At 21.0% G+C, this 27,745-nt stretch overlaps 1 protein-coding gene across 14 annotated transcripts in view; it reads right to left on the reverse strand.

The window, feature by feature from the left end:
* The window catches only part of LOC129619015 (troponin I), a 33,113-nt gene extending 5,692 nt beyond the window's left edge, over positions 1-27,421 (reverse strand). For 3 of the 14 annotated variants that reach the window (XR_008697836.1, XM_055534069.1, XM_055534067.1), the window contains exons 1-9: positions 27,293-27,406; positions 20,799-20,843; positions 19,696-19,878; positions 19,204-19,332; positions 19,014-19,137; positions 11,954-12,054; positions 3,109-3,152; positions 2,512-2,653; positions 969-1,020 (exon numbers count right to left, since the gene is read on the reverse strand). Coding sequence is in view for 13 of the 14 variants with exons in the window: in XM_055534069.1 (XP_055390044.1) it covers positions 969-1,020; positions 2,512-2,653; positions 3,109-3,152; positions 11,954-12,054; positions 19,014-19,137; positions 19,204-19,332; positions 19,696-19,878; positions 20,799-20,813 (790 nt within the window). In the remaining variant the exon portion in view is untranslated. Of the gene's footprint in view, positions 1-968; positions 1,021-2,511; positions 2,654-3,108; positions 3,153-11,953; positions 12,055-15,200; positions 15,302-18,478; positions 18,580-19,013; positions 19,138-19,203; positions 19,333-19,695; positions 19,879-20,798; positions 20,844-27,292 lie in introns of all 14 variants that reach the window. The other 11 variants (XM_055534064.1, XM_055534070.1, XM_055534065.1 and 8 more) reach the window with 9 other exon arrangements.
* Positions 27,422-27,745: the final 324 nt, after the last annotated feature.

Consider the following 27,745-nt stretch of genomic DNA (forward strand, 5'->3'; position numbering starts at 1 on the left):
CTTGTAAACAATATGTGTGTTTTGATATATGGTGTGCATTTATACTGTTTGTGATAATATTTAATTTTGTTTTACGAAAATATCTAAGATTTTTTTCTAATAAAATTTACTGTGGGATCTAGTTAAATAACAACAACAATTATGTGTTCTTTGAATCTAACTGTTATATAAAATAATTATCATACAATTGACTTTATCTAAAGGGTATACTTTTGCAAGGATGTGCAAGGTTAATATTGTATTTATTGTTGAGTTCAAGTATTTTAAAAAACGATTGTATAAAGAATTATAATATCTTGGAACCCCGTGATTTGTGATTTAGTCTACTTGTATAATTATTAAATTGAAATTTTCTGTGTCTTTTAATTTTTTTAATTAAAATCCATTTCATATTCTAAGATTTTGAAAAAATTTATAAAAAACTTGTCATCTGATATAAGATTTTGTAAGTGATCGACTTTCATATTAAAAAATTGCATATTTTCAGACGTAGTATTCTTCAATTACATTGTTTCCTCGTATATCATACTCTCTACTTGGAATTTTTCGATATGAAATGGTTTTTAAAATTTTATTGAATAATTTAAATCTACATAATTGTGAAAAATACTTAAAATTTATGGAGTTTTAATGTTTTTGTTGAATATTTTGTTCATTGTGAAAGATCTGTGATTCTAATATATTGACAAAGATAAAAAATTTACTATTCAAATAATAAATTACGCTAATTTGGACTGCCAAACATAATACAATGAAAACATTTAAAATTTCGACACCTTCTCTTATAATGTTAGAATTCACTTTTGTCGAAATTTTTTGATATATAATTACATTGTGTGTAGAACAAAAAAAAAGTACGATAATGATAATTTTCAACGGTGACTTTTTCACATCACATATATTTTGGGTTGTTTTTTTCAGTTACAACATTTTTTGTTTTGGAATTAAATAAAAATTTATAATCTTACACTTTTTCTGTTCGCTTTTGACTAGAGAAGGTACGGCGCCAGTTTTCCTAGCCTTCTTACAGAAATTTTTTGTTTTTCAATTGAAAATTCCAAATATTTTTGTATTTGTTTTTTTTTGATTTTAAGATGAAATTAAAATTTTGTGTTATTTTTTTTAATTAAATTATGGTATAAAGAAAATATTAAATATAATTTAAAATAATTTCAAAATAAATTGGTTATAATACAGTTGTTTTATTTTAAATGATGATTTTGTTTTTTTCAAATATTTTGTTTTATATAGAGATTTTTAGTTTAAGGCAGCTCCCCTTTTATGTTTTGTTCCCTGTTTTAAAATAGACTATATTTCTATGTGAATTTTCAATTCGATTCAAAATTCTCAATATAAATTAAATATAAATTTTTGTATGATTTTTATTTTTTCAAGTATGAATATAATTTGTGTATAACAATTAGTGAAAATCGTTTATAACAAAATTTCTTTTATTTAAAAGAATTGGGTAAAAACAGAAAAATCCTTATTAAATTGACAATCCATTTAGAGATTTTCATTCAACTAGTAAAATATTTTAAATTAATAGATTTTAAGTATTGTTTGCTAATTCAATATTGTTATATTCGATTTCCACAAATTTTTTTTTCAATTGAATTTAATAAATCAAATATAGAATTTTAATTAAAACGATCAGTGCATGATAAGATGATAATAAAGAGAAATTTTCTTATTTTTATACGCGTGATTTTTCCGACTTGGTTTTTACTAAAATTTATGAATTGAATATCCTCATAGTAAAATAATCATTAGTTTTAAAACATTAAACATATTTAATTTTAATATTATAAAATTATTTTTATTTTAAAATGTTTAAAGCCTATAAAATATCTTAGTTTCTACCTTTAAAGTTTATAGTGATCTTTAAGTTCCAAAATACAGTTAAATAATAAAAATACTGACATTTTGTTAAAGCCATGAAATTTGAATTAGAGAATTAGATCTAATTGTAGTTCTTATTAAACTGTTGAAACTCAAACCATTTTAATTAATTTTTCCATATTTTAAAAAAATACTACACCCTATAATTTATATATAAGGCTAATTTTTATCTATTGTTCTTATTTATTAAGTTCAATTTCTAACTTTGTTTCGCAACTTATTTCGAAAAGTTAATATTGTCAACCAAAACTGTTATAATAATGCGTATAACAACTTTGGTTAGTTCAGTAATTAATCATTCTTAGGATTACTAATTGTACAAACTAATGCTAAATTATAGATTTTCATTTTAAAACTAACGCTTGCGAAAATCTTGCAAATTTTATAAAAAATTATTTTCGAAATAATCTAATATGAATGTAACAAAATGGTCTAATAAAAATAAATTAAAGAAAAATTGAATTGATTTAAAAATAAATCGAGTTGTCAGTTCCCTGTCATAATTTTTTTCAATTAAAGTATTAAAAAATTCAATTCCTGCTTAAATAATCTTGGATTACTAGAAAATACCTATGAACGTAGTAAAAATTCTTCATTAATTTTTTTTACCTCTTTTTCTTCTTCTTCCAAGGTGAATTCCTTCTTTTTAACAACTTTAAGTTGATTACGGAAGTTGAATTCGGCGGCCTTCTTTTGTAATTTGGCAAACTTGTTTTCATATTTGGATACCTTTTTCAAGGTTGGTTTGACGCTAAATTTGATTAAAAAAAAATAAAATAATTAAAAAACAAATCACGTTTTTAAATATTTGGTATAAAGTATTAACATTCAAATTCAATATTATTATAATAAGATATTCGGATTTAAATCTCAATCATGAAACGAGCTAAGATTGAAAACAAAATGAGCAATTAGGGAACTTATCATTTCTGTTTATACATGACATATACAGTTTTTGAATTAAAGAAAACATTCTTCAAAATAATCTTATATTGAATTTAAATTAATTTTCTGTGGTTATAAGAGAAAACTCTGCAAGTCAAATTTGGTTATTTTTCATTGAACAAATATTTAAATTTTCTCTAGTTTAATTTAGTGAACTTTTCAAATTGGTTCATAAACATAATTTACCCGAAGTACACTTATTCGACTTATCAAGTTTCCCTCTTCAAACCACATGAATTTAAACATAGTTTTTATACTTACAATTTGCCACGGAGGTCGTTAACTTGAGCATTAAGATCGTTGATCTGTTAAATTATAATTACGGGAAGATAATTAAAAAAAAGGGAAAATAAAATTAATTTTAAAATATAACAAACTAAAATATCAAATGGTTATATTGGGAAAAAAATAAAAGCATATAAGGCATTTATATTGAGTTAAGAAAGAAAATTATATATAAAAAAATATTAATTAAAATCAATATTTAAAATATGTATAATATTACAATATATTCCTTTATTTTAAAAAGAAAAATGGAAAAAAGTTTGGTTATGTTTTTTTCTTTATATAAGAAAATTAATGTTGCAAAATGTGTCAACATAGAAAAGGTATACAAAATAATATGAAAAATCACAATTAATTTGGATAAAAGAATTTTTATGTTAGTTTAATAAAAAATATTTTTAATGCGCAATGACAAAACACAAAAACAATAAAATTAAAACACAAAAACAACATTTTAACAAAAAATTTTCCAAAAAAAAAAACTCATAAATTTTTCTTTATGCATGTTTGTGCACTTAAATGTAGTTTTTAAGCACAAGTAAGCAATAAAAATCTACTTAAAATAAACAAAAAATGGCTACTCTGTCCAAAAATACACAATATTTTGATTTTTTTGATTGATTGTTTTCGATCATCATTGTTTAATCAATCAAATATAATTTCAAAAATACAAAAAATTTTTTCATAATTTCATAAAATATTTTTTAAATGTTAATGAGCTTCTGTATACACTTGGTTCTAATTCTATTCAATATTACTTGCGTATATCAAAAAATTTAATGCAAAATTGTTTTAGTAATTAATTTATTTTAATGTTTACAATAATTACGATTTAAAACAGTAGACATCTACTCTAAGATATTGTTATACATTTTTGAGCTGTTTACTCGTTTATTGAGCGCAAATGGTGCACACGGAAGCTCAATAATCAATTTAAAAATTTTATTTTTTCCAGTAATTCTTTTGTTTACAACCAAAAAATATTTCATTTTTCACTTGATTCAAAATGCTTTTTGTTTTGAAAAAGTTGTAGTATAACAGTTTTCAAAAATTGAATTACATTTTTTATTTCTTTGTTTTTTTTTCTTTTTTATTAAACACAAAAGGCAAATACATAAATTTAACAAAATTTTTATATTATACAAAAATTTTTCAAAAAAAAATTTTACTCTACACATAAATCATTACACATAATTGTTCTTTGTATAACAATAACAATTTTTTTAACAAAAATAGAAGTAAGGACGATTTATAAAAAAAAATATTTATCAATTTATTATATTTAAGCTGATAATATTTAGCTTTTCTATGTAATTATTATACTCATGACTCTTAGTTTTTAATAAGATTTATTTATTTAAGGTTTCGAGTGAAACTTAATCTACAAAAAAATTAATGTGTAAGAGAAAAAAAAAAGTGATCGCGAGCCACATAACATCCAAATTTGAAAAAAATATTTTTATGCATATATGTATATATATATAATGTATAATAATGTATACATATTATGTATATATACTTTAATGATGTAAATATGAAATTTATTTTATATAATTATTATCAAAAATTATATAATTTTAATTATTTATGAAGAAAATGTTTAATGAAAAAATTTTCAATTACAATAAAAAAAAATTTTTCAGTTTTCCAGGGAAAATTTTATTTTATAATTTCCGAAGAATTAATTCACGAATACATCGAATTTAATAACAGTTATTTATATTAAAAGTAAATTTTTAAGTACTATACTCAATAATCAAAATTTAATTTAGGCTGGTAATCTTGTATTCTTGGGGGAAGATCGGAGTGTTTTGCACAATTGAAAGAAATGTGACAATTAATTATCTTCATATGGGACACATTTTATAATAAAATATTTTGATTAAGTGTAACTAAAATGACATTATTAAAAAAGTAACATTAGTGCAATTGAATGGGCTACATAATACATTGTTGATTTTCCAGAACTCACTACTCAAAATGTTTTGTTATGAAGATATTTTCTCAGAGCGCAAAATGTATTTTTAAAATACATTATTTTTGAAAATGTTATTATTCGATATTTTTCACATATGAGTATCTTCTATATAATTTGTAGTAACGTAATTATACTACACAATAAAAGCTATGAAGGGTAATTTCTGAACATTCAAGCATTACAGTGTTACGTTCATAATGTAAATATAAAATATTTTTACATTTTAAATTTTGATTTTCTTTCTAGTACTTAAAAGAGTTTTCAATATAACTTTTCACTTAAATTCACTTTTCAATATAATTCTTTATTCTCTCTTATGTTTCTACCCGAATTCTGGGATCATTTCTAAAAATATAAAAAATCTACTCTATTACCGTATCACGAAAAATCCAAATACTTGATTTCCTAAAAAAAACAAGATTTTAAAAAAATAAATTACAATTTATTGCTTATGTCCTTCAAAATTTAAACATGCAACTCTGAATGAAATATGTTGTGCGGATAATAACTATGCTTATATATTTTAATTATTTTTTAATAAATAAAAAATTTAATAATTAGTTTCCTTTTCATTTTAAAGTATGAAGGTTTTCTCTTGAGTTTTAATTTTAAGAGGTTTTTGGAATTTTTGAATAATAATGTAAATTTTGGGGAATCATTTTCAAAATATGAATAATATATTTGCAATTTTGAATTAAAAAACTCAAAAAACGAAAAACGTTTTACGAGTGTCGAAAGTTATTGTCACTTTAAATTTACTGTTAAAATTGTAACGTTTATATTGAACGGTTCATTGTTTCTTTTTATAGAAAAATATAGGAAAACCAACATTTTATTTTTAAAATTTAAATATGAACTTTTAAAAATTGAGATATTTGTTCAAAATGAAAAATTTATAATATTATTTTTAATTTAATTAAACAAAATTACTAAAAAGGAAACTAAAATTCAAAATTTATAAGAAGTGTTCTAAAAATAATATGTTGCATGAAGGACCAATAATAAAAATATGTAATTATATTTTTATTTTTCATACAAAAAATATTAAAACAAACATTTATATTATTAAAATTTATGATATTTTAACATTAAATTTGATTTTATAAAATGATTTTGTTACGACTATAGACAAAACAAAAAAAAATATAATAATATAATGTACATGTATATTATGTATACGTAAATTATCACAAGACGAGGTACTGCACAGTATGGCACATATTATATTATGTATAAGTATATATAAAACAGTAATAATCGTTTTTGTAAATGTGAAATTTTAATGATTTTTTATAATTATAATTTTATGTTGAATTTAAGTAACGTCTACTATGTGTTTTTTATTTAAATTAAATTATTTATATAATATTGCATCTCACTCACTCAAATGAGAAAAATGCATAAAAATACATCTCTCTCTCTTTCTCGTATCTCTCACTAAATTCTAAATTGAAAAAGCAATTTACTCAAAATTTCAATTTATAAATTTACAATATTACAATATTATAAATATATAATGGAAAATAAAATTATTAAATAAATGTTATTTAATGTGATTGAATGTTTATTTACTATTTTTACTAAAATAATTAATATATAAATATATGTATAAATGATCACCAACTGTAATTATCATTCAACTAAAATATTTTAATTTTATTTGAAATTTAAAATGATAAAATAAATAGAATTTTTATAAAATTTTGTATTAAATAATTTAAAATTATATATATATATCTGTGATATATACATATATATCATATGCTAATTAAATATTTAATTAATTTTCAACATTTAAATTTTAAAATTAAAATTATCATTTATTTGTAATATTTTTCGTTATTATTTTTTTAAGGTAAATATACAAAAAGACGAAATTAAAAATTCTTCTTTTTGTATTTGTATTTTAATAATATCAAATAATTATTTTATTTTACGCCCTTGATATATAGACGAATTAATACATTGAAGTAGTACATATATAAGTGAACATTTACAAATCGCTAAGGCGTTCGTCAATATTATAGCAAATAGAATTTAGATTTTTCTCTTAATTTGAAAATGTACTTTCTACCATTATAAGTATTTCATTATGCAATTGTTGCAATATAATTTAGGTTAAAAGTATATTGCCACTATCGAACACAATTATTTAATAAGTTATTAAATTCTATAAGCAGCGATTTATAAATACGCATTTAATTTAATTCGAACTCTCTGGAATAATCAAATATGATTGCAAATTATTGCAACATCAAAGATAAAACTCTATTTTTTTAAGTTATTTTAATATTGTTTGAAACATAAGCCAAGCTTGATTGTTCAATAGAAATTATCAATTTTAAAATTTTAAGTATGTAGATCTTCTGTATAATACAACGCTTCTGTATATCTTTGAATTTGTTGCCGTATTATATTGGATTTAATTATTGAATGAATTGAATTTAACTTTGCATGCAATGTACTAACGATTTTATTTTACCAAAATTCATTATTACCTATACAGATGTAGAGCAGAAAAATAAATAAGAGAAATTGATATACGAATGTGTGTATTAAATTGAAAATAGATAATTATTTTGTAGAGAGGAATTAATGGATTAATATTTATAACTTCATGATATTTAAATAAAAAAAAATATATGTACAATGAAAATTTTTTATTAACCCATTATAGACCATGGTACCATAATAAATTTGAGAATTAAAATGATCAAAAAAAAAATTTTTTTTCAAATTTAAATATACCATTAAATTTTTTCGAATCCACTTAAAAATTGGAGAAATTTAATATAAAAAAAAAATTGTTCACTAATGGGTTAATTATCTTATTTATACATGTGGTAGTTATTTTCTATACATTTAATAAGTAAAATATATGTGTATGTATGGGTATGTATGTAGAAGCACAAAAATAATAAAAAATATACAAAAAGAAAACGGTAAACAAAAAGAATGATGGTATACTAAAAATTTTACTATTGGTTTGTATAGAGATAATTTTAATTGGGAAACATCAAAGTTTTTAAAATTTGAAATAATTTACAATTATTATTTACTAAATTAAAATAATAATTTTAAATTTTTTTTTTTTTGGCAAGGATTTTCATGCAATTGAAAATTTTAAATTTTATAGAAACAATAGATTTATTTTGAAATTTTTTATTCTACATAATATTTAAGAAGAAGAATTTTTACATTTTATTTTCCTATATAAAAAACTATATGCTCATTGTGCCATCTTGATTTATTGAGTCAGTTAAATTTTAAGATTTTTACTCGTTTATCGAATTGCTAATTAACAATTTCGAATTTCCGTAAATGAATTTCTGTGTAAGATTATGATATGAAAATGATGATGCACAATATATAAATTCTTTACTACATCAGCCAATAATATATTGAAAGCAAATTTCGCCAACGTAACATACAAGTTAATAAAAATGTATGATAAACTTTGGAAAACTACGATGTGATAACGATGATAAAACAAATAGACTTTATCGAATTTTATTATAATTAAGAAATTAGGTTTCCGAAATGCGAAAAATACAAAGATAAGAAAAAATAATAAAAAAAAATAAATTTCAATATTTCAATGAAATTCAATGAATTTTTTATTATTTCTACAATATAGTATATAAAATAATATATAAAATAATTTATTGAGAAATTTATGACGTAGGTAGACTTTAATATTAAACAAAGAACTATATAAAATAATTATACTTTTTTTTCAACGAATGTATAATAGTTTGTGTGCCATACTGTGCCATCAAATTAGTTTTCTTTTATTTTAAATAATTTTATTTTTCTTTTTTTTTCTTTTAAAGTTATAAAATATAATATTTACCCCTGAAAATTTTGAAAATTAAAAAAATCATAAATTTGAATTTTTCGAAAAGTTAAATTTTATGAAAAAAAAAATTTACGAAATAAATGTAATAATTTAATGAAAATGATGAAAAAAAATTTGAATGCGATATTTAAGATTATAAAATTAATCAAAAAAATATAAAAATGGTGCGATGGTTCTTGGTTAACGTAATATTAAACGAATTTCAAAAATTATTATATGCTAAAATACTTGAGAAAGAGAAATGGTGCGACAAAAATAAAATTTTCATTGAATTATACTCAATTAATTTTTTTATTAATTTTTCATATTATGAATTTCAAAAATAACTAGTTTAGCTTTTGTAGTTCTTAAATTTAATTTAGAATTTCAAAAAAAAGACATAATAAAAAAATTATCTTTATATTATGTGGGGACTTTAAAAGGAATTAAATAAAAAATTAATAACGGTAATGGTAACTAAATGATTACATATTTGTAATTAGTATATTGGAAATATAATTTTACTTGATATAATTACTTGTAATTAAAGTAGCATTATAGTACAAATTATCTGTCAATAAAATGAGAAATGAGTACATAAAGAAGTACTTAATAAATTACATGTTTTCTCGCACATTTATTTATTGACTAATTTAAGAGTGAAAAGCTGAAGTTATAAAATTTATTTAAGATATTTTAAATTTCGCAATAAGCTCAAACTCTTTGAAAACTAATGCTTCATTTACTTAATCTCATTTTCGATTTCTCATTTTAAAATTATTCATAACTCAATTAGTTTGTTTCTCGCATTACAAGTAATTTAATGAAGTAATTTGACTATGTTGTTAATTTTAAATGAATTATGTAACCGTATACAATTATAGAAAATGTATATAATGCAATTTTTGTATTTATATAACAGATATAAATTTTTTTTTTATGATTTTGTACAAATAGTATGTATTGCACATAATATTGATTACGATAGATGAGACACACGTTTTTTTTATATTAAATTTTTAGTAATGATCCATACTCAATATTTTTTTATTAAATAGTATTACCAGGTTTTACCAATATTTAATTACAGTATTTTTAGTATTTTCTTTTTATATGTAGGTATCTCATTGTATATTTTTAATTATATGCCTATGTATATTTTCTAAAAATATACAAATGATTTTCATTTATAATTTAATTCTATTTTATAAAATATTTAATATGTACTACAAATAAATGATAAAAAAAATTACTACTTTATTTCAATGAAAAAGTATAAAAGTAACAAAAAAAAAAGTAAATTAAATAAAACTCTACAAACAAATGCAAACTAATGACAAAAAAATATATGTATATATGTATATAAATAGATATACATATTGTTTTTTTTTTCAATGAAACAAAAATTTTTTGAAATGTTTGGAGAGTGTATTTTTTGATATAATGACGAATTAATATTAATTTTTCGATGTAAAAATAATTGTCATTTACAAAAAAATTTTTTAAACATATACAAATTCATATAGCTCTAGATAAACTATTTAAAAATTCAAAAAAAAAAAATTAAATACTTTTCTTTTGACAAAAATCAAATAAAAAACACAAGTAAACAATATTTTATGTATTTATAAAATAATGATGTAAAAATATGTGTAAATATTATAATTTCATTTTGTGTGAATAATTTTTTTATTTGGATATGAAGAAAAAGGTGAAAAAACAAAAAAAATAATTTCTTTTCCAGGACGTTCTTTCATACAAAATTTGGTTTAATAAAATCATTTTTTAATTTTAACCTTATTACGAAGGACGCCGGTCATACTGATCAGAAATATAAACACGACAACACTTTATTTTCCATTTTATGCTACTTTGAAATAAAATTGATTTTGAAGAATTTTTCCACAATTATACACAAAATATAATAAATTTATTTTGGTAGTTCTGAACAGGAAAAATTGAAAATAAAAGAAAAAATTTATTCATTTTCAAAATGTTTCATCTGTCATGAATCTGGCAGTATGTTTGAAGTCTAATACTAAACAAATCATTTCAAAATTATTAGATCAACATTAATTACGTTTAGAAACCAGTATGATAAGCCATTCGGCAGCTGATATTACTGAGATGCATATTTTATGGTAACCATTTTTTAAAACCAGCCGAATCACTATATAATAGTAGCCTAAAGCACAATACAGTAATCGTCGTTTCAGAGTCAAAAGTCTCTCTCATTTGACTAGTATATTTAATATATGTATTAAATTACTCAAGTAAATCTCTTAATGTATAAAAGAAACATTCTGTTTCGTTAGAAAAACAAAAAAAAAATTGGGAAATTGTTGGAAGAGTAACTGAAAAAGAAACAAGAGGGAAATTTCTTTTATTCTAATTGATGGAAATTTTTCGGTGATTGATTATGAAAAATTTATGTGTAATTAAAATATTTCAAAATCAAAAAAAAAAAAATTGAACAAAACCGAAAAGGAAATCAAAATGAATTTTTAACATTAATAAAGTGTTTTCATATTGGAGAAAAAAAGGGAAATTGAGAGAAGGAGAAAAGTGTAAAAAATCAAAAAAATTTTGTAAATTTATTTTTGTTTTTGATTTTCAAGTACGATGATTTTTGGTTTTTATGAAACGACATTTGAAATAAAATAGGTGTAAAATAGGTGTAAAATTGTAATTTGTAATTTAATTTAAAAATTGTGAAATTTTGAGTTTAGTTTTTTTTTAATTTTTTTGTTGTGGATTTCTCTTTGTGGAATTTGTAAGGTATTGTAAAGTATTGTTGAGAGATTGTATAATATGTATGTCAAATGATGTTGAGGTTTTTTTGTTTTTTAATGTAATAATTAATTTCATTTTTCTTTTTTTAATTTTGTATATAACTTTTATAAAATATATATGTGAGTGCATATATATTTAAAATTAAATTGAATTTTATTATATAAATTTTCTCCTTTTTGTAAATTTTTAAGGTTTTAATAAAATTGCAGTACCTCCCAGTCTTTTTTCCTGACTTCATATTCCAGATCCCATTTCTGACCTTCGCATAAATACATACGCTCGAAATATTCTTCACAAATCTCCTTCAATTCCTCTGGAAAACATTAATATATGTTTCGTTTTTTCGTTTTTTTTTTTTGTTTTTTTTTTTCCATATTTTTTTTTAAATTAATTTTAAATTATTTATTTTACATTTTGCCATTAATGTAACAGATACGGAATTAGAAGCAGAATTGTTTACAAGAATATTTTAGAATTCACTATATAGAATTCTTTTAATGTTTTAATGATGCCAAAAATCGAAAAATTAAAAAAAAAAGTCTTCTGAAAATGAATAACTTTTTGATAAAATATTTTAGAAAAATAATATTGTGGCAAAATTAAATATTTCCTCAAAAAGTAATTCATATAATACAAAATCCTGTGGTAATAAGTAAAATAATAAATTTGGATAATTTGAAAAATATGGTGGAGAATTTCTTTTTTGATAAATATAGAAAAAATATTTGAATTTATTAATATTTCCATTAATGCTTACACCTTATAACTCAAATATTTTATTTTAAAAACATATTTTAATTTTTTTTTGTTTTAGATATCAACATTGTCAAAATGGAGTATAATTCAAAAATTACTCGAAATGGAGCTCAATCATTTGATCTGAAAAATTTGACACTTGTCAACAACTCAAATTATTCAAAAGTGATTTTAAAAATTAGGAACAAATAAAATTGTTCAGAATTAGGGGTTTGTCTACCATAATTAATTCTAGTTTTTAAATAAATTATACATTAAATTAGGAATTAATCACATAAATGTATATTATGTACATATAGGTATGTACTTATTTAGAATCCACAAAATATTGTTTCAAAAATGCGCCACGGCAAATTTAAATATATGGCAGTAATGGCAGAAAGCAAAATTTAAATTTACGAGGTAAGTCTTTTATTACCACATTTTTTTGTTTTATCTTCATATTATTTAGGCATCATTTTATTTTATATTTTGACAGAAATATATATACATATATATTTTTAGTATTTTATAGATCAATTTCAATGAACAACATATATATTATGTAAAAACTTCTCTAAAATTCATAATTCATTTTTTTTCATGTATTTTTAAGATATTTTATTACATTAACATACATTGCCCTTAGAAAAGTTCTATATTGCAGAAAATATATGTATATATATATACATATATAAAAATCTAATTTAAAATATACATAAATATGTACGTATTTTGTTAAAATTTCGAGGTTACTCTCATGGGATGCAAAATTTTCGTTTTGATTGCAACAATTTTAATTTGTAATTGTAGATGAAAAAAAATTGGTTTGTTTTAGTTTTTTTCAGCAACACTTGTTCATTCATTACGTATTGTAAAATGTTATTAATTTAACTTCCTTTAATAAATAATTTATGTCATTATAAATAATTATATTATAGCTTTTATATAAAATATTCAAATATTGCTCAAATGTTATGTGTTCAGACGAATTCAAATTAAATATACAATTAATATAATAAAAAAAATCAGAATATTAAATTAATAAATTTAGTTAGTTATACATTATTATTATAAATTATTTATAAATTAATTATATATAAAATACTTTTTTCAATTAAATATCAGTAATGGTTTCTTAAATTCATTCTTAAGTTCATATTAAATGTATTCGAAGTTTATATTAAAAAAGTTTCATTTTTTTTTTATATTATTACGGAATTTCATTTTTATTAATTATTTTATATAACAGTTTAATATTTAAAGGATCGCATATCATCAAAAACCAACAAAATTATTTATAAAAAAAAAAAAAATTCAAGGAAAAATTAAAATTAATAAAATTTTTTAGCAAAATATTATAAAAAAAATTTTTTTAAATATTTTATATTATTGACTTTTTAAGATCATTGTTTTCGTTTCTGCTATTTTTTTTTTTTTGGGGTAATAAGTTTTTGTAATAATTAACAATTTCAAACTATAAAAAATTTAAATAAAAAAAAGTATATTGGGATGTTCGAAAATAAGCTCCGTAATTGGCATTGCAAAACTTTTAAAAATTTCATGTACAAATTGATTGTAGAACTGTTAAAGTTTTGCATTTCAAATCTTAAGAACTTCATTTTCCAAAAAGTACAACTATGTATATATATTTGACAATCATATACAAAAAGAGAATATATTAATATTTCTATTTTAATAGTATGCAGGCTATAAAAACAATATACAAGTCAAAGGAAAATGTTAAGAGCGTGATCGTGTAGCTCACTATTTTATTCGTCAAGAGTGAAAAATTACTAGTCATTATTTTTTTCATTTTATTTTTGAAGGTTAGACGTTAATTCGATAATTTGAGTTAAAAAGCAAAAATCCAATTGAAAAAATGAATAATCTTATTAGAAAAAGGAAATATCCATAAAGGAAAGAAAATTCTAATTTAAAATCGAATAAAGAGTGAGATGGAAACCGAGATACATGATTAGGCGGTAGTTCAAAAGAATGTTTAATAATTTGAAAAACCTATTTAAATGACAATGATTGTGAACCGTCAACTTGATTTATTCGGATAATTTTATATTTAGTTAAGTGTTCGTATTTTCCAGTTCAAATTTTATAATATTTTCAAAATTCGTCAATTTTATAATTTTTGACATTTTACATTTCTTTTAATATCTTTGTATATTCTCTTTATTGTATATATTGGCAAAGATTTTATCAAATGTTAAAAGAAGGTCAAAAAATAATAATAATAATTAAAAAAAAATATTTATACCATATACAAGAAAATAACAAAAAATTAAAAATAAGTAAAAAATATCACATTTGTATTTTGATTCTTTTTACATAATTTTCAAGCATCTTTTCATGTTTTTTTTTTATTTTTGATTTATTTTTGGGTTTTCGTTAACACTATGTATGCAATATATGCCATATAAAATTTATATGGTATATAAAATAGCAATAATAATCATATAAATCTTTTATTTAATAAAATCATTTTCATTTAAATCAAAATTAAATTCAAAAAAATAAATTAGAAAAAAAAGTATATTAACAAATAATAAAAATTATATTAGAATAAATTATGTATAGGAATATTTTGGAATTCTCATTTTATTATATGTATTTCAATTTATATAATATATATATATATATATAGAACTTGTTATTTATATATTGTATTTTGTTTTGAATTTTTATTAAAACTTTCAATTCAGGTTTTACCTCTTGTGCTTTACATTTCTCGATGTGTTCTAAATCAAATTTGTCACCCTCCAATTCATATATCCTTTTCCAATACTGTTTACATATGGACTGAAGATCAGCTATATATTATCGTATATTAATTATACATGTATATATATTATGTATTGTAGATATTGTACATTTCAAATTATGCAAATAATATTATTTTATTTTTAAATTTTACGATGACTTTTTTTTTTTCTATATTATATTTATAATAATTTATTGTTTGAGCTTAAATTATAATTTTTGTTTATATATTCAAATATATTATACTCTTACTATACATAATATATTAATTGTATTTTATTTTTATAAATAATGTACGCCGAATTATTAATTGTTTATATTAATAGTAATTTAATTTTCTTCTTGAATAAGATAAAATTTATGAGTCCACCTACTCGTACATGCTATGAACTAATTTGAATTTGATTTAATCAGCAATATAAATAATTTTAATTGCTGAATAAATTGAATTCATTTAGGAGTTGCTCATATAGTGTCTTTGTGTTAAATTGATTTTTGATTGAGATCATTTATAACGCAAAAATTATTTCAATTTTTTAATACTACATAATTTAGCATAAAGTTTTTCAAAGTTTTATTTTCTTAATAGATATTAAAAAATATGATTGTGTATTCTTACTTAAAAATAAAAATAAAAAGAGATGATTTCAAAATTAAAGTAATAAGATATTAATACACAATTAAGCTATTAATCAGAAATATAACAGTATAACAGTATTACTGCAATTTTGAAGTCACTTTACTCTTTTTATTAAAGATTGCTATTTAATTTTTAATAATTATTATTAATTATACTGGTAAAAATCAAGTAAATTTTTAAAAAAGCTTTATTTTATTGTGTTCACTATAATTTTTAGTCGCAAATAATGTTAAAGAGCTTAATAGATTAAAAAACACTATTTTTTTGCTTAAATATTTGGGGAACAGCCATTTTATAATTACATACATGAATCTATTGTCAATATTGTAAATGCAATTAATAAAAATGCGAATTTATATATAAGAGAAATAATACACATTCCAGATGCAATAAGATGATTTTTTCTTAAATTCATGATTTTTCTACTAAAAAAGATTATAATAATCAATATTATAATTTTTAATATTATTAAAATTTGATGGACAACTAAACTAGATAATATTGTTAAAAAAATTTTTCGGTCAATTATTAAACCTTTAAGTATAAATAAGCTATTAAGGAATATTAATAAAATTAAATCTAATTTTTTACTGGGGTTTTGGTTTTTCTTTTAATAGATCAGTTTTTACTTCATTGTGTCATTATTTTTTTGTTTAATTTATATGTTTAATTAGCTACAGCCATCATAAATCATTCCCTTAATATAACAATCTAAAATTAATAATTTAATTAAGAATAAAATAATTATTTGTTTTTTTTTTTTGTTTTTAATAAATTAGAGTCAATTATAAGAAATTTTCTTTTTAATAAATTAATTAAATAGAGAAAAGATAATTATTAAGAAATAATAATTATTATTTTTATTTTTGCTTGCCTCTAATTCTCTTAGTGCAACAACATATTCAGCGTCATATTTTGCACTTTCTAGGTTACTTATTCTGTCATAAAACTCTTTGCAGGCCTTTTTTAATGCATCTACAGATATAAATTATATTGTATTATGTTTTCAATAAAAAAAAAACATAAGAAATTTTTTTGTATTTAAAAATTTTTTTTGTTATACATAAAAATTACTTAACCTTAAAGAAGAAAAATTCATCATCTTTAAATGACATAATAAATTTCTTTTGAATTTATTAAAAAATATCTTAAAATTTTCAAATTATTGTGGTAATATTGTTCACTTTCAAACTTTTAAGATATTATAAAAATTTCGGTATTCCCTAAATAAATGAGACGATGGTGTGTATTATATTTATTCATTAAATTATCATCATTTAATTTCTGGGACACTTTATATTGTATTATTGCATGTAATTATCTGTATATTATTTAATTATTAATTATATGTATATAAATATAATTTTGTACGTCATTCCTGAAACTTAAATTTTATCGCTGTTCTCATTCTTAATGTTAAATGTACTTGATTTTTTCATATATCGCTTTGATTTATATCGAGACTCAATATTATTATAGGCTTAAAGAATTTCACATAGCAAATCAAAATATTCTTAAATCAATTCATACAAATTATATGAGGTTAAAAGCTTAAGAATGAAATAAAAAATGTTTTAATAATGATCATAATTTTGATTTACTTTTTTTTTTAGTGCTTAAAATAATTTAAGCTAAATTTTCCAATAAAATTAATAACTTTTACTTTATACATTTACTTTAAATATTAATAATTATTTTAATATTGAATTATGATCATTATTATTCGGCAGTCATATTTTGCCATTATACATTTTTTCTGACATTTTTATTTTAACGTTGATTTTATGTTAAAATTATTTCTTTTATATATTATAAAATTTTTCATTTTAATATTTTGACATTTGCAAGTGTTGCCGTATTAGTTTAATTCTTTTCATAAAATTTAATATTTATATAAAGTTTTTAAATAATTAAATAAAATTTGTGTTGTTGTTTTTTATATTTTTTAGAAAAGATAGAAATAAATTTTGCTTAGAAGAGAATTAAAAAAAATATTCACAAATAAAAAATCATAAGTTGCCAATTAGAAGAATAGAAGAACATTTAAAAGCTTTAAATAAAATTGAATTTTTTCATTTTTAATTTGCATTGCAAAATATTTATCGATAAAAAGAACAAAAAGAAAAAAAATAGTTCTACATATAAAAGTGATAATTGAAGAATTAAATTTTAAACAAGTTTCAACACTTGCTATTTTTGCTCAATAAATTAAATAATTAAGTGCTTTGAAATTTTATTTGAAAATTCAATATAAAACTTGTATTTAAATAAAAATACAATAAATTGATTTTTAGTATCGGTCGCGTTCAAATTACAGTAATATTGCGTTACTACTAATCCACTCAATTGCTGAATTGTGTAGTAATACGATTTTACTGAAATTTGGACAGCAAAAAATTTAAATAATTTTTTCATTCAAATTGATTGTATGATAAAATTTTTCTGTTATTTTTAAATTTATTCTTGACAATTCAATAGCGCGTTTCAATCACACTTCTATATGTAGGAATCTAATAGCGTTAAAAGTTTTGATTCACAAAAAGATTTTTTGCAATTTCTTAATTTTTTTTTTGCATTTTAAGTGTACCTCAACGTCTTTCCTTTTAACGATATATTCAAGATCATATTTGTTGTCCTCCAATTTATTTATTCTTTCATGGAATTGCTTCAATAAAGTTTTGAGTTGTTCTAAAATTTTATTGTATAGTGTAATTATGTATTACAATGTTGTTGTTTTGTTTTATTGTATTTTTAGTGTGTTTTTACTATGTAGTTTTGTATTTTATAATATTAATTTATAAAAAATTATTTATTAATTCGTAAAAGGTTTGTTTTATATCTCACCATAGAATATTAAGACAATAACGGTAAAAAAAAATTGGTGTGTAGAATATTTTTGTGACGAATATAAAATGTTGAATACAATTCTTGGAGTAATATTAATTAAAATTTAATCGAAGTTTATAAATTATATTATTTTAGTTATAAATCTAATTTTTTATGACGTCGAGTAATTATTTAACAATTTAATTTAAAAAATAATTTTTAATTTCTCTTAATAAAATTTCATAAATATAAGTGTATTGCAATCGGAAAGAAAAATGAAACATAAAATTTTATACCTTCGCTAGCGCTATCAAGATCTCTAGGACTACCGCATCTTTCTTCAATAATACGTCTACGTTCGGCGGCTTTACGTTCTTGTTCTTTCTTTAATTCTTCAGCAGCTTTTTTACGCAACAACAACTATATTATGAATGGGAAAATTTTTTATTAAAAGGTAGAGTTTAAGTAATCAACAAAAAAGCTTACCCTAAGTTTCTTCTTTCTTTCTGGTGTCATGAAACCTTTCTTTGCCTTTTTGGCTTTGGAAGCTTCTTCCATACGCTTGCGTACTTCAGCACGCTTGCGTTCAATTTCGGCTTGTTTAGCCTTCTTAGCCTATATTCATTTTAGAATTTAGAAATTGTAAAATATAAAAAAAAATAAGTATTATTAACTGTACGAAAATTTAGATTTTTGTTAATAATATAAAAATATAAATAATTAATATTTTTCTTTTAATTATCTTATACAGCACAAATCTGTTTTGACAATAATATGATGGACAACGACATGGTGTACGTGTGTGTGGTGAATCATTTAAAAACATAAATTTAGTTAGACGTCATCGATACAAAATACATATAGTTGACAATATCATTTTTCCAACTGGAATACAGTACATATGATTTACATTTTATTGATTAACATTGATGTATGTAGACAATGCTAATTTCTTGCATTTAAATATTTTTCGTGTACCTCGGAAACTTTCTTTTCTTCTTCTGTCATTGGTTTTTCTGGTGCTTTTGGTTTTCCGTTTGCTGCTGGAGCAGCTGCTTTTCCATTTGCGGCTGGTGCAGCTTTTCCACTTGCTGCTGGAGCTGCTGCGGCTGCTGCTGGAGCTGCTGGTGCTGGTGCAGCCGCTGCTGGCGCAGCCTTTTTCTAAAAATTAAATATATATATAATTATTTTAGTATGAAATTATAGAAAAATTTAGCACGATATATTTACAACACATACAAATAATCTAATGGATTTATGTAAAAATGATAGCAAAACTAAAGTCATAAATTTAAAAATTAAAAAATAAAATAAACTTTCAAGACCCCGTGTTTTATACTATATAAAAACGAATGTTTAAAATGACTAACCCGGTACGCATATTAAGTTAATTTTAATAAAAAAAATAATCTTTTAAAATCGGTATCACTAATATTGATATTTAATTACAATTAATTTTTTCAACAATCGGCAGGTTTTTAATAAAATGTCTCGAACAAAGTTTTTTTTATTTAGCCATATATGTATGCAGTCTATGCACTTCTATATTTTATTATTGATCTACCTTTCTACATAATCTCTAACATAATTAAAATAAATAAATCTAAGAGACAACCTTGACAATATTAATGAGAACAAAAATTTATAAAATAAAAACAATTATAATAACAAATACATCACACGGTGACAGAAACGAACATTTATTCTACTCACTTATTTATTGTCACTTGTATAAACTAGAATTTCTAATTTTTATACTAATTTTAATGTGAATGTGCTAAATCAATTTATTTAATTTATTTTTTTTCTTTTTGTTTTTACAATTACCTGTATGTAATCCAATTTGTTTGTTTGTTATTAATGTCACACACCACCAATACGTCACCATTAAACAAACTTTGAACAGAATTGTACATAATTGATACATTCAATACATAACTGAAAAACATATGAAATAAATTAAAAATAAAATTTTAATTATTATTTAATATTAAATATTTACGTATGTATGTATGTTTACTAAAAAAATATATTATTTTATTTTTAAAATACTATTAAATTAATGACGATACTCACCTCACCTCATCATCAGCCATGGCGATTAATTATTCTATTTAAATTAAAAGCTGTAAAAATATAAAAAATTTCAATTTCAATTTTCTAATACAAAATTTTCAAAAAAATTTTTTTTCTTAAAAAAAAATAAATTCAAATTAATTTAATTTTGCTTTGCGAACGGATAAACAAATAATTCTTATAAATCTTTAAATTTTATATACAAAATAATGAGGAATAATTCAAAAATAGAACACGCATATGTTACCGTATTTGGGGAGCAAAGTGCTCATGCGCACCTATTTCATAAAAAAGAAAAATTTAACAATTTTTTAATCTCATTGAAGGTATCTTATTTCAGGTTCATAATATTTAAACGATAATAAACTCTCTTAAAAGTTAAGAAAATATTTAAAGAAAAATTAAGAGAAAATTTTGAAATGAGAAGAGAAATTTTCGTATCTGTTAAAATTTTCTCATATAAAACATATGACAATCGAACGCTGAACAATGTCAAAAATGTAATTTTAAAAAAGCAAAAGAGGAAAAAAAGAAAAATTAAAATACCATCTATTAGATGTTTTTTGAAAATATTGCCTATTTCTTGGAAGTTAAAAAATTTTACTTATATTATTAATATTGAATGTGATATATGTTCATAAATACAGATAAAGAAATATTAGAACAATTAAGCTAATATTGAGAAATTTTCACTGTTTAAGGGATGAAAGTTAAATTTTTTAGCAATATGATTTAAAGCACGTTTAACACATTTTAACGTGGTATTATTTTGCATTTAAAATTACAAAGTATATAAACAAAAGGCCGAACCTTTCAGTCAACGTATTTTCTTTGGAGAAATTTTAATAATTAATTTAATTTAGTAATACTTTTTTAATATTCTCAACTCGTATTTACGACATTTTTTGCAAATCTGCGAGACATTTTCAAAATAATGAATGTAAGATTATTCTAATTTATTCCAACTTCAGATATTATATGAGCTTAGAAATTTTTTCGCCTCATAATTTCTTAAAATGCTACGATAATTATTGATGAATCGAGTTAATTATAAAATTTAATACAACAGAGAAGAATTATGCGTTTTTTTTTAATTTTAATTTTAATTACGGGTGGCCTATGTTGAATACTTAAATACTAGCAGTTGCAAACATATAATAATATACGTTATAAATTTAATAATTTTCACCCCGACAAATCTGTCTTTAGAAAAATATAATTGATTATTAAGGAAATTGTTTCAAAAACATTTCGATAAAAATAAGTTTTAACTAGATTTTGTAAAATTAATCATGCTATAGTAACTACACTTCAATAGCACAATAGAATGGTATCTCAATTCAATATAGAAGAAAAAAACATACAAAATATTCGGAACTGGCGGATGCAGCTAAAGCAAGTGTATTGAATGAAAACGACCTTTGGCCTTATTATTTATGTTTATCGAAAAGCACGCTCTTTTTTCCATTTTGTTTTTTAAATTAAAAGATGTGACCGGCAGAAATTTTTTTTCCAATCGAATTTATAGCCGACAATTTTCCTTTTAAGCAGCGTTATTATTATGTTTTTTGCGTGAAGTGAAAATAAAGTACTTTAACCTTCGATAAATATGGAAAAAAGTGCTGTAAATAATTTGCTTATGAAAGGGAAACCTGAAGTCAAGTCATTTAAAATACATTTATTGACATAATAGGAACTTCAGAAAAAACAAATGAATATATTAATTTTTTTTCATCAGGTCGAATATTCAAAACGCAAAATTTCGTCAAGTATTAATGCTTTCCTTGTTTGAAACCATATATTCTGTTTTTTCGCTGAAATTTTATTATATTGGCCTAAACTAATACTATAACGTTTATGAATATGGCGTTAAGAGAATGAATTTTGTGCAATGTGTGACAGATTTCTATGTCAGTTATCTTGACTTCTGTCAATATTCGCATATTTAACGTTATTTTCAACAACAATTATATTAAATTAACTTATATTTTTATTAACTAATTTACTCATATTTTTCTTAAAATATTTTATATAAATATTTGTATTGGATTATAAAACAGCTAATTAACATTAATTTATATATAAAATGTTATATACTGTGTTAGACACACTCCTTTATTGAAAATAATTATTAATTGAAATCAACGTAAGATGGCGAAATTAAACACCTGATGACATATTGATAATTAATGACATTTGATTAAAAGTTTAAAATTGTAAATATTTTTATAGAACAATTTCTAAAATATTTAACCGTTATAGGTCATGACAAAATATTATTATCCTGTTTTTTTTCTCTGCTCTTTTTACTCATTATTAGAATTTTATGATTGTTCCTATACAAATGCTAAACTTGAATAATTTGATTGCTTTGATTTCTTTTTTCGTTTTTCTTCTTTGAATGATTGCCAAATTCAGGTGTCAATCTAATTTTAAAATTTATTGTCACACTGCTCGTTCTTAATTTAATTTCAAATCAAAATTTTGCCAAATAAATTAAATGTCTACCTAAATCAAATTCATAAAATACCAAAAAAAAAATTAATAACAACAAAGATAAAATTCTGATGATATAAAAGAAAAATTAATTTTATTTTACCGTTACATTAAATTATGCATTACGCAAATAAAAAGTGCAAATTTATTATCGAAATAGAATATTGAACAAAGAACTAAACTGAGCGAGATCAACAAGAAAGAATTTTGATTATTTCTGAATAAATATAATAAAAATATAAAAAATATCGAGATTATTATACATTATTAATTTTATTAATAATAGTTGAAAGTCTTGGAAATTAATTAGTGAAACATTTTATCGTTTTCGTCAGCTGCTGCATTCCGCCATCCTTTATTGATGTTAATTAATTAAAAGTAAAAATTTGTATCGAATTTTTCATATAATTGAAGATTAATATTATTCAGCTACAAGATTGATTGAGCGTTTTAAAATAATCTGGATTTAGGTTTATAAAAGAAAATATATTTTAAGAAACGTAAACTATTTTTAGCGAAAATATTGTTTGGATTCGTCGATTTCTTGACGCCGATTTTAATTTACCATGGCAACTCCTGATATTATGTCTAAATATTTTATGCTTGGTTTGGTGCTTCATTTTAAATCAATTTATTAAACTGATTCAAGATAAGCGCAAATTTCTTTGCAAATTTTTTTTTACGTTTAGCGATGAATTTCCAAGACGAATTTCTTTAAAAATCAAATTAAAATTGCATTGCAATTCTATTTTAGGATTCCGGCATCAGATCAGTTAATTTCATTATAACCGAATAATTTCGAAAAATTGAAAAAACTAACAAAATTTGGCATTACAAATGTATTCTAATATATTTAACTAAAGGTAGAGAATTAAGAAATTCTTATAGGAAAAAATAAATTTTCAATAAGCCAAATCTATAAACAGCAATCTGTTGTTTGTAAGCCTTTCTTTGAATAGCTTCAGATTTGGTGTTTTACAGTTGATGTTATTAGTATGGTATTATTTATATAAGAAATTTTAATAATTCATAAAATATTTTAATTTTTTGCTCATATTATGTTTATCTTTGGCAATGATTAAAAACTATTTAAATCAGAATTTTTGGATTCGAGTAAACCAAGCTTAACGATTTAAAGTAATTTTTGGACAAAACATAAAATTTTAATCGCAATCAAGATCGAGAATCAAGAAAGTTAATATTTTTATTAAGATATTTAATTTATTTGAAAAATATATTTCAACATTTTATTATCTTTGTTTTTAAAATTTTTTATATTTTTGAAACCATTGTATATTTTTTTTAAAAGAAAGCTTTGTCAAATTCTTTATGAGGTATTTTTATTTTTTTTACTTAACGGCTGTAAAGTTTTTGGAATTAATAGTAATTTAGCCGGATTCTATTTCTAAAAATACGGAAAAGAACTTTTTCGTACTTTTTATCCTCCTTTTTAAATATTATGTTTTAAGTATGTTTCAGATTCTACTTTACATTACGTCCTGGGTTGTTTACTATATAGGTTATTGTTGCATTTCCCTGTGATTTTAATAATTTTTTTGTGTTTTCTTAAATATAAATTTCAGCTCAGTCGAAACTCTTTTATTGTGCTCAGAGAAAAGTATATCACTTCTTATGACATTTTTTTTCCATAATATCGCGCTTACTAAACAAGTTTTCAATTATATAATATATTATTTTTTAAATTGTATCATCTTTATACCAAAATCTTATATGTATATTTTTAGGTATTATACGTGTATATAAGTGTTTTTGGTAGTAAAAATGTGTGTTTATGTAAGTAAATATCAATTTAAAAAAAAAAACATTTTTTCCAAAAAAAATTTGATATAATTTCATTTTGTTTAATTGTGTATGTGAAAAGTGCGCATGTAAAATAAATTATTTATATTGTATGTAAAAATAAAAGTATAAAAACGCATTGTATGTAGATATATGGTTTGTTGGTATGTGAAATGTGTTTAAGTGACCAATAATTATGTAGATTAGTATAAGTGTTTAGCGTTTTTAATTTAAAATTAAATTTCTAGTTTTAAGGAATAAATATCCATAGAAAATATTATAAACACAAATTATTTCTTAAAAAAAAAATTATCCGCAAAATAAATTTGCTTTGCCTTTGGTATTCTTGAATCTATAGATTATTTAAATGAAAATATTTAAATGAATTAGAAAATATGATCAGCAAGTTTTATCCATTTCACACCCACTCTAAAAATTCGCTAAATTTTTGAACGAAACACCGAGAGCATGTGGGATTTTTCATTCTATTTTAAAAATAGATTTTTTTAAATTGTTAAAAGAGGAGCAAAAATTTATGTTAAGTAGGTGTGAATATGTACAAAACTTTTCGAAATAAATTAATATTTTTGATTTTAAAAAAAAAAAAAAAACAGAAAAAAATTAACTAATTATTGGAGCAAGATTTTTGTATATGTATGGATAAAATTGAAAATTGAAATTTGAACACAGTATTTGGTTCGACAAAATTAAAAATTGCTTCGTTTTACGGCATTTAAAAATTTAAAAAATTCAAATGATCATATTTCTTACATTTATTTAATGTGTAATTTTATTAATTTTATAATTGTTAAATAATTTTTAAATATTTGAATTATAGTTTAAAAATTTATGCAAATTAAAATTTCTCAATAACTTTAAAATGGCAATTAAATAGAATTGTACCATTAATATTTTTTCTCTTAAAAAATTTAAATTAATTAAGAGAACCGAACAAAAGGCGTTCATACATATAAAAAGGTAAATGAGAGAGATAAGAAGAATGAATGAAAATGTAATTGAAAATGAAGTCTCCAATATGCATGTACATAAATGTTGCCTCTCATCAGAAACCACTTGCTCTTCATATAATAATTGACGTATGAAAAAGTTTTATAATTATAGAAAATTTAAATATAAATGTCAAATAAATTTTAATATTTAGGTGAATTTTGTTTCAAAATATTTTCAATATAAAAATAATCACTTAAATTTCATATAAAATGGCTGAAAAATAATATTTCACAAAAAAAAATATTTTTTTTTTAATTTTCTTTTCTTCGAAATAAGATGTAGAATTTGATTTTACTTATACTTAGAAATTTTCAGTCTAATTTTCTTTTTTTTTGTTTGTTTTTTCTTTTGCTTTGTTTTCGTATACGAATTTATGCTTTTCTTCTCACATACACATTTATTAATTCACATATTATTCATTAGAATTTAAAAATAGATTTTATCCTACATTTTTTTTTCTTTAAATTAATTTCATTTTGAAAATTCTTAAATCACTTTTAGTTTTGCTATTTTAAAAATTTAAAATTTAGATTTTTTTTTCTATACTTTGTTGTTTGTTCTTTTTCGGTTTTTTAGAAAAAATTTTTTTAATTCTATTTTTCTTTTAAATTTTTTAATTTTTGAAAATTATTTAAATGAAATAAATTATTAAATTTATTCATTTTTTATAATTCAATATAAGCATAAACTTTCTCCATACAAAAATTTTTGGAAAAAAAAAATTGCGTAATCCCAGTATAATATTTCAGGTCCCAAAAAATTTTTATAAGCTGAAAATTTTCATACAGATTTCGATGTATTCTTCGTAAAACCGTAACTTTTGTACATCAAAATGATTTTATAAAAGTTTTATATTAAAATTTAATAAAATAATATAAAAGATTAAAAAAAATATATATTTAAGCATACGTGCGCGTTGTTAAAAGAGAAAATGGTGAAGGTTTTTAAATTGCAAAATTTTAAAATTTGTAATTTATGAAAAAAAATAAATTTTTAATTCACTTTATTAAAATTACTTTATTAAATTATTTTAATAATTGTAATTTTAAAGTAACGAAATTTTTTAATTAATTAAAAATATATTAAATTTCCATTTTTTTAGAAAAAATTTTTTTTTTAATTTAATCTGAAATTTTTTTTATTTTTTTTGAATTTTTTTTTTTAATTCACTTTTTAGCTCGACCCAACTCACCTTAAAGGGAAAAAAATTAAAAGAAGAGACAACGATACGCGGCGGACGACAGAACTTTAACTGAACGGTCCGACGAACAACGGCTGACTATTTTCTTATTTAAGATCGTGCAAAATCGCTTTACAAATACAATTTTACATATGTATGAAAAAAAAAAAATATAAAATTAATTTTCTTTTTTCGAAAAAATAAATATTTTTCCTTTTTTTTTTGTTTTCTAAAAAGAAATTTCACTAAAATGTTTTGTATAGTGATGAAGTTTTCAAAGATACCATATAGCTACTGGGTATAATCTAATTTTGGATTGTACCGAAATAGATATATTATGTATGTGTGTGCGTTTAGATATTATAGATATACATTTAGAAAATTGTATATATAAATTGCAAAAATATAATTATATAAAAATGATCTGAAGTGTAAAAATTCATTTGATTTAAAAAAATTTTTTTT

The sequence above is a fragment of the Condylostylus longicornis genome, unplaced genomic scaffold (assembly GCF_029603195.1).
Source record: "Condylostylus longicornis isolate FDR11 unplaced genomic scaffold, ASM2960319v2 ptg000010l, whole genome shotgun sequence".
Lineage (NCBI taxonomy): Eukaryota > Metazoa > Arthropoda > Insecta > Diptera > Dolichopodidae > Condylostylus > Condylostylus longicornis.